This window comes from Coregonus clupeaformis, unplaced genomic scaffold, assembly GCF_020615455.1.
Source record: "Coregonus clupeaformis isolate EN_2021a unplaced genomic scaffold, ASM2061545v1 scaf0015, whole genome shotgun sequence".
NCBI lineage: Eukaryota > Metazoa > Chordata > Actinopteri > Salmoniformes > Salmonidae > Coregonus > Coregonus clupeaformis.
The window spans coordinates 131018-140000 of NW_025533470.1; the positions used below are offsets into that span (position 1 = coordinate 131018).

Below are 8983 nucleotides of genomic sequence, written 5' to 3' on the forward strand. Positions count from 1 at the left end.
AGTTACACCAGCTCTGTCAGGAGGAATGGGCCAAAATTCACCCAACTTATTGTGGGAAGCTTGTGGAAGGCACCCCGAAACATTTGACCCAAGTTAAACAATTTAAAGGCAATGCTACCAAATACTAATTGAGTGTATGCAAACTTCTGACCCACTGGGAATGTGATGAAATAAATAAAAGCTGAAATAAATCATTCTCTCTACTATTATTCTGACATTTCACATTCTTAAAATAAAGTGGTGATCCTAACTGACCTAAGACAGGGAATTTTTACTAGGATTAAATGTCAGGAATTGTGAAAAACAGAGTTTAAATGTATTTGGCTAAGGTGTATGTCAACTTCCGACTTCAACTGTATTAGAAGCTTCCTCCATACATTGCATTATATGCCCAGAACTTAATTCACCAGGTACAGGTTTCACCCAGACAAATATAAGGTGCGCTCCTCTGGTAACTCTTCCCCCTGTTGATCACGGGAGTAATTAATTGGCGCGTAACTGATTTGGACCTGGGAGTTGCTTTCACCTGTTCTTTATTTAAGGTGAATGCCAGAAGCAGCCTGTCGTTGATGTGAGCTGGGAGCAGCTTGACCGAGGCGACTGAGGAGAACGCATGCTGTTGCTGGAGCAGACCAGGACCAGTGGCCAGGACCACAGACCAGGACCAGTGGCCAGGACCACAGACCAGGACCAGTGGCCAGGACCACAGACCAGGACCAGTGACCAGGACCAGTGGCCAGGACCAGTGACCAGGACCACAGACCAGGACCGGTGACCAGGACCACAGACCAGGACCAGTGGCCAGGACCACAGACCAGGACCAGTGGCCAGGACCACAGACCAGGACCAGTGGCCAGGACCACAGACCAGGACCAGTGGCCAGGACCACAGACCAGGACCACAGACCAGGACCAGTGGCCAGGACCAGTGGCCAGGACCAGTGGCCAGGACCAGTGGCCAGGACCACAGACCAGGACCACAGACCAGGACCAGTGGCCAGGACCACAGACCAGGACCAGTGACCAGGACCACAGACCAGGACCAGTGACCAGGACCAGTGGCCAGGACCACAGACCAGGACCAGTGGCCAGGACCACAGACCAGGACCAGAGACCAGGACCAGTGACCAGGACCAGTGACCAGGACCACAGACCAGGACCAGTGGCCAGGACCACAGACCAGGACCAGTGACCAGGACCAGTGACCAGGACCGGTGACCAGGACCACAGACCAGGACCAGTGGCCAGGACCACAGACCAGGACCAGTGGCCAGGACCACAGACCAGGACCAGTGGCCAGGACCACAGACCAGGACCAGTGGCCAGGACCACAGACCAGGACCAGTGACCAGGACCAGTGACCAGGACCACAGACCAGGACCAGTGGCCAGGACCACAGACCAGGACCAGTGACCAGGACCAGAGACCAGGACCAGTGACCAGGACCACAGACCAGGACCAGTGGCCAGGACCACAGACCAGGACCAGTGGCCAGGACCACAGACCAGGACCAGTGGCCAGGACCACAGACCAGGACCAGTGGCCAGGACCAGTGACCAGGACCGGTGACCAGGACCAGTGACCAGGACCAGTGGCCAGGACCACAGACCAGGACCACAGACCAGGACCAGTGTTGAAACAGAGAGAGAAGGCCTTTATGGGAATTGAACTCATCACCCTTCCCAAAGCTGAGGACCTCTCCATAGTTATTTTCCAACATTTTACCTGATAGCACGAAATTCTCTACTGCTTTGTGCCACACACTCATTAATGTATGTTCACCCTTCCCTAAGTTAACTCCCCTGTTTCCATCCGCACCAGAATGGACTCACAACCGGGGCAAATTCCTTTGGATCGCACTCGACAAGTCATTGTGGATTAAAGCGACTTTTCTGCCTGAACACTCTGAATGACAATACACTACATGACCAAAGGTATGTGGACACCTGTTCGTCAAACATCTCATTCCCAAATCATGGCCATTAATATGGAGTTGGTCCCCCTTTGCTGCTATAACAGCCTCCACTCTTCTGGGAAGGCTTTCCACTAGATGTTGGAACATTGTCGCAGGGACTTGCTTCCCATTCAGCCACAAGAGCATTAGTGAGGTCGGGCACTGATGTTGGGCGATTAGGCCTGGCTCACAGTCGGCGTTCCAATTCATCCCAAAGGTGATTCATCACTCCAGAGAACGTGTTTGCACTGCTCCAGAGTCCAATCGCGGCGAGCTTTACACCACACCAGCCAACGCTTTTCGTGACGCTCCCGACAAACATTTATTGTGCTGATGTTGCTTCCAGAGGCAGTTTGGAACTCGGTAGTGAGTTTTGCAACTGAGGATATTCTATTTTTACGCGCTTCAGCACTCGGCTGAGCCGTTGTTTCTCCTAGACGTTTCCACTTCACAATAACAGCACTTACAGTTGACCGGGGCAGCTCTAGCAGGGCAGAAATTTGCTGAACTGACTTGTTGGAAAGGTGGCATCCTATGACGGTGCCACGTTGAAAGTCACTGAGCTCTTCAGTAAGGCCATTCTACTGCCAATGTTTGTCTATGGAGATTGCATGGCTGTGTGCAAAGCAGTCATCAAGGCAAAGGGTGGCTACTTTGAAGAATCTCAAATATAAAATATATTTTGATTTGTTTAACACTTTTATGGTTACTGCATGATTCCATATGTGTTATTTCATAGTTTTGATGTCTTCACTATTATTCTACAATATAGAAAATAGTAAAAATAAAGGAAAACCCTTGAATAAGTAGGTGTGTCCAAACCTTTGACTGTGGAACTGTATATATGGTATCTTTGTGTTGTTGTTGTCAGGTAACATTCTGATATTATGGTTGTTGTAAAAACTGTACATCTGATAAATGAGGAGGACTAAACAGGATATATTTAGTTTTCTATATTTTTATTTAATGAAGATTAATGTATAGAATAAGGATAAAATACAGTTTAACAAAATAGAAAATAAGAAAATAAACAAGTAACAGTATTTTTCAAACGTATTTCATAGTAAATTCATATATACATAAAGGTCCCTCCTTCAAATGAATTGTTGTCATTGTCACCATCCACTCAGGACTGTACAATGTCAAGTAAACGTAGTGAACGTAGTGACCCTATTGGAGTCATATAAATGGATACAGTAAAAGGTACAGTACTTAATCATTTAGCTTTGATTGTTTTAGATCATTTAATGTACATTTAATGTGGTCCTCTGTAGCTCAATTGGTAGAGCATGGTGCTTGTAACGCCAGGGTAGTGGGTTCGATCCCCGGGACCACCCATACGTAAAAATGTATGCACACATGACTGTAAGTCGCTTTGGATAAAAGCGTCTGCTAAATGGTAAATTATAGCTAAAGTTAATCCCCTATACACTCTCCCTCTTCCCTCTCATTGGAAGTAGATCCTTCATTTAGCTTTGATTCTTTAAATCATTTAAATGTCTCTTCCCTCAGATTGGATTCTTCATTGTAATTCAGCTCACAGTATAAAGTGTTAACATGATGTTGTAAAACGCAGAGACATCAGCTGGTCAGGAGTGCTGTGATGAGGTGTGTGTGTGTGTGTGTGTGTGTGTGTGTGTGTGTGTGTGTGTGTGTGTGTGTGTGTGTGTGTGTGTGTGTGTGTGTGTGTGTGTGTGTGTGTGTGTGTGTGTGTGTGTGTTTTCACTGCAGCTGCTCCAGCAGAGGAGAGCAGTCCTCCAGTCTGTCTAATCCCTCTACGACCTCTATCAGACCCTCCACCTTCTCTCTGGGAAGGACCGCCCCCGCGTTGCTACGGAACTTCTTCCTCAGGCTCTCATTGGTCAACGGGTTACGCCAGTGACCGTAGAACGTATCACAGCGTCCCTTCAGGACGTCCCCGCCCACCAGCGTCACCTGCACCTCGCCGTACATGCGGTCAAAGTTAGCGGGGTTGTCATGGGGATGCTCGACGTGGACACGCCCCAGCAGGGTGTGGAGGTCGGGGCGCTGCAGTGCGTCCTGGGAGAATGAGTCCACGGTGACTTCTCCGTCCAGCAGGGCAGAGCAGGCGTTGAACTGGAAGGAGTGTCTGGCCTCATGCTCCGACTCCGGGAACGGACGATCAATGTACTTGGAGCGGGGAACCCTGAGAAGGATGTCCTGGACCTGACCTACGACCTCTGACCTCTGACCCCTCCCCCCTGACCCCTGACCCCTCCCCCCTGACCCCTGCTCCCCCAGCAGCAGTTTGTGTACGGAGGCAGCAGCGTCGGCTACCCAGTGCATCCCCAGGTGAGCCGGGAACCTCTTGAACGCTATGTCCTGGTCCTCCAGGAGGAACTGCAACTCCTCCTCTGGGGAGGTCAAAGGTCGTGGGGCGTAGTCCTCGTAGAAGGCGCTGAACCCTGCCACCCCGGCGGTGTCATCCAGGACCCTGGGTGAGGCCTCCAGACCTCTAGAGGCCAGTAGAGCTGCCTCCAGCCCCAGCCGCGCCGCGTTGCCGATGTGGAGGGGTTTAGATTGGGTGGCCGCGTTAGCCATGGGGGCTCCTGATAGGCTGGCAGCGATGGCCAGGGCGTGGCTACACTGGGAGCGTTCCAGAGAGAGGAGGCGGGCGCAGGCTGCTGCACTACCCAGAGTACCCACAACAGTAGGGGGGTGGAACCTGGAGGGAGAGGGGGGGTGGGAGGAGAGAGAGAGAGAGAGGTCAGATGTTAAGGAAGCACAGGTCTGAAGACGAAACTAAAACTAAACATGTCTGTTTTAGGAGCAAGTAACCTTGAGTAAACCAGCAAACAGCTCAGTCATGATGATGTCAGTGCTGGGTCAGTGAGGACAGGTCTCTGTCTACAGTGAGGACAGGTCTCTGTCTACAGTGAGGACAGGTCTCTGTCTACAGTGAGGACAGGTCTCTGTCTACAGTGAGGACAGGAGTCTACAGTGAGGACAGGTCTCTGTCTACAGTGAGGACAGGTCTCTGTCTACAGTGAGGACAGGAGTCTACAGTGAGGACAGGTCTCTGTCTACAGTGAGGACAGGTCTCTGTCTACAGTGAGGACAGGTCTCTGTCTACAGTGAGGACAGGTCTCTGTCTACAGGGAGGACAGGTCTCTGTCTACAGTGAGGACAGGTCTCTGTCTACAGAACAGAATGCTACAGGACAGGACAGCCATCTGGTTTATACAGCCTGCGTAGGGAGGAGAACCTGAGAGTCTATTTCAGTGGTCTTGAGGGAAATAACAGATTGCAAATAATTTCAGCATATTGTCACAGTGGTGAAACAGCAGAGACGGGGTACTGTTGTATAAACAGCTGTATGTCTGTGGGAGCATTCAGTGGAATCCACCACCTGCTGCACTCTATTAAACTAAACGAATTACACTGCCCAGTGAACCTTTTCTGGTACTGCTAGAATAGCACACAAACAGGCCCAATCAGTTCCACTTAACATCCCAGTAAAATATGGCCTCAGACGTGACCATCCTCTTAAAGCAACTCTGATGTTACCTTACTCAGGCTCTGAAGTCCAAGGTTAACCGAGACCTCAACTTATTTTCCCAGGTCTGATAGATCCAGCTCTCACCTCTTGGGGATGTTGTGGGTTAGTGTCAGGGTTAGGTTAGGGGTCAGGGGTCAGGGTCATGGTCCTCACCTTTTGGTTAGGTTTAGGGGTCAGGGTTAGGGGTCATGGTCCTCACCTCTTGGGGATGTTGTAGGTTAGAGTCAGGGTCAGGGGTCAGGGTTAGGGGTCATGGTCCTCACCTTTTGGTTAGGTTTAGGGGTCAGGGTTAGGGGTCATGGTCCTCACCTTTTGGGGATGTTGTGGGTTAGTGTCAGGGTTAGGTTAAGGGTCATGGTCCTCACCTTTTGGGGATGTTGTGGGTTAGTGTCAGGGTTAGGTTAGGGGTCATGGTCCTCACCTCTTGGGCATGTTGTGGGTTAGTGTCAGGGTTAGGTTAGGGGTCATGGTCCTCACCTTTTGGGGATGTTGTGGGTTAGTGTCAGGGTTAGGTTAGGGTCATGGTCCTCACCTTTTGGGGATGTTGTGGGTTAGTGTCAGGGTTAGGTTAGGGGTCAGGGTCAGGGGTCAGGGTCATGGTCCTCACCTTTTGGGGATGTTGTGGGCTAGTGTCAGGGTTAGGTTAGGGGTCAGGGTCAGGGGTCAGGGTCATGGTCCTCACCTTTTGGGGATGTTGTGGGTTAGTGTCAGGGTTAGGTTAGGGTCATGGTCCTCACCTTTGGGGATGTTGTGGGTTAGTGTCAGGTTGGGTTAGGGGTCATGGTCCTCACCTCTTGGGGATGTTGTGGGTTAGTGTCAGGGTTAGGTTAGGGGTCATGGTCCTCACCTTTTGGGGATGTTGTGGGTTAGTGTCAGGGTTAGGTTAGGGGTCATGGTCCTCACCTTTTGGGGATGTTGTGGGCTAGTGTCAGGGTTAGGTTAGGGGTCAGGGTCAGGGTCAGGGGTCAGGGTCATGGTCCTCACCTTTTGGGGATGTTGTGGGTTAGTGTCAGGGTTAGGTTAGGGGTCAGGGTCAGGGGTCAGGGTCATGGTCCTCACCTCTTGGGGATGTTGTGGGTTAGTGTCAGGGTTAGGTTAGGGGGTCATGGTCCTCACCTCTTGGGGATGTTGTGGGTTAGTGTCAGGGTTAGGTTAGGGTCATGGTCCTCACCTCTTGGGGATGGTGGGTTAGTGTCAGGGTTAGGTTAGGAGTCATGGTCCTCACCTTTTGGGGATGTTGTGGGTTAGTGTCAGGGTTAGGTTAGGGGTCATGGTCCTCACCTCTTGGGGATGTTGTGGGTTAGAGTCAGGGTTAGGTTTAGGGGTCAGGGTTAGGGGTCATGGTCCTCACCTCTTGGGGATGTTATGGGTTAGTGTCAGGGTTAGGTTAGGGGTCATGGTCCTCACCTCTTGGGGATGTTATGGGTTAGTGTCAGGGTTAGGTTTGGGGTCATGGTCCTCACCTCTTGGGGATGTTGTGGGTTAGTGTCAGGGTTAGGTTAGGGGTCATGGTCCTCACCTTTTGGGGATGTTGTGGGTTAGTGTCAGGGTTAGGTTTAGGGGTTAGGGGTCATGGTCCTCACCTCTTGGGGATGTTGTGGGCTAGAGTCAGGGTTAGGTTTAGGGGTCAGGGTTAGGGGTCATGGTCATCACCTCTTGGGGATGTTGTGAGCCTCGTTGGAGAACCTCATCAGTCGTCCCTGGACCTCTATTCCCACGTTGAACGCAAGCAGGAAGTCCCGCCCACTAGGCTTGCTGTTATTGGGCAGCATGTCGCATACCGCCAGCAGGGCAGGAAGGACCGCCCCCGACGGGTGAGTGGCAGGGTGCCAGGTGTCATCAAAGTCCATGGAGTGGGCCTGGAGTACAGACACACAGCAGACACATTTAGCCTGGTCAACAGACACAGTTAGCCTGGTTAACAGACACAGTTAGCCTGGTTAACAGACACAGTTAGCCTGGTTAACAGACACAGTTAGCCTGGTCAACAGACAGAGTTAGGCTGGTCAACAGACACAGTCAGCCTGGACAACAGACACAGTCAGCCTGGTCAACAGACACAGTCAGCCTGGACAACAGACAGAGTTAGCCTGGACAACAGACACAGTCAGCCTGGACAACAGACACAGTCAGCCTGGACAACAGACAGAGTTAGCCTGGACAACAGACACAGTCAGCCTGGACAACAGACACAGTCAGCCTGGACAACAGACACAGTCAGCCTGGACAACAGACACAGTCAGCCTGGACAACAGACACAGTCAGCCTGGACAACAGACAGGATTACAGACCCAGAATAAAGACACCTGTTATTAACAGACTCAGTGTTTTGATGATAAATGTGTCATCACCAATCCAAGGAAGACAGTTGGTTTACCACACCAGACAGGGAACAGTAATACAGAGTGATCTAGTGGAATAATAGTCAGAGTGACTCTGTAGTGACTGAACAGGAATATAATAACTGTAGGAGGTCTGTCAGAGTGACTCTGTAGTGACTGAACAGGAATATAATAACTGTAGGAGGTCTGTCAGAGTGACTCTGTAGTGACTGAACAGGAATATAATAACTGTAGGAGGTCTGTCAGAGTGACTCTGTAGTGACTGAACAGGAATATAATAACTGTAGCGGGTCTGTCAGAGTGACTCTGTAGTGACTGAACAGGAATATAATAACTGTAGGAGGTCTGTCAGAGTGACTCTGTAGTGACTGAACAGGCCCAGGAATATAATAACTGTAGCGGGTCTGTCAGAGTGACTCTGTAGTGACTGAACAGGAATATAATAACTGTAGGAGGTCTGTCAGAGTGACTCTGTAGTGACTGAACAGGAATATAATAACTGTAGGAGGTCTGTCAGAGTGACTCTGTAGTGACTGAACAGGAATATCATAACTGTAGGAGGTCTGTCAGAGTGACTCTGTAGTGACTGAACAGGAATATAATAACTGTAGGAGGTCTGTCAGAGTGACTCTGTAGTGACTGAACAGGAATATCATAACTGTAGGAGGTCTGTCAGAGTGACTCTGTAGTGACTGAACAGGCCCAGGAATATAATAACTGTAGGAGGTCTGTCAGAGTGACTCTGTAGTGACTGAACAGGCCCAGAAATATAATAACTGTAGCGGGTCTGTCAGAGTGACTCTGTAGTGACTGAACAGGCCCAGGAATATAATAACTGTAGGAGGTCTGTCAGAGTGACTCTGTAGTGACTGAACAGGCCCAGGAATATAATAACTGTAGCGGGTCTGTCAGAGTGACTCTGTAGTGACTGAACAGGCCCAGGAATATCTATCTATGTATCCCACAGAGAGAGGCTCTAAGTTAAGCATGTTATTGGGCACAGAGGGGAGATTGTGTTAACAACAAGGACCTTCCCTCAGTACGTACTCCAGCCAGTCCACTCTGCTCTGCTGGACTGTACTCCACCCTGCTGACATATCCAGCTAATTTTGGACATCAGGACTCTATGCTCTGTTGTAGGTCTGTTTTAGTTCTGACTGAGTTCTGC

General features: G+C 50.3%; 1 protein-coding gene across 1 annotated transcript in view; it reads right to left on the minus strand.

The window, feature by feature from the left end:
• Window positions 1–3279: 3279 nt before the first annotated feature.
• LOC121558037 (cis-aconitate decarboxylase) overlaps window positions 3280–8983 on the minus strand; it is a 14458-nt gene continuing 8754 nt past the window's right edge. Inside the window, exons 5-7 of the mRNA XM_045212462.1 lie at window positions 7127–7332; window positions 4202–4639; window positions 3280–4159 (exon numbers count right to left, since the gene is read on the minus strand). Coding sequence (XP_045068397.1) covers window positions 3676–4159; window positions 4202–4639; window positions 7127–7332 — 1128 coding nt within the window. The 3' untranslated portion in view covers window positions 3280–3675. The remainder of the gene's footprint in view (window positions 4160–4201; window positions 4640–7126; window positions 7333–8983) is intronic.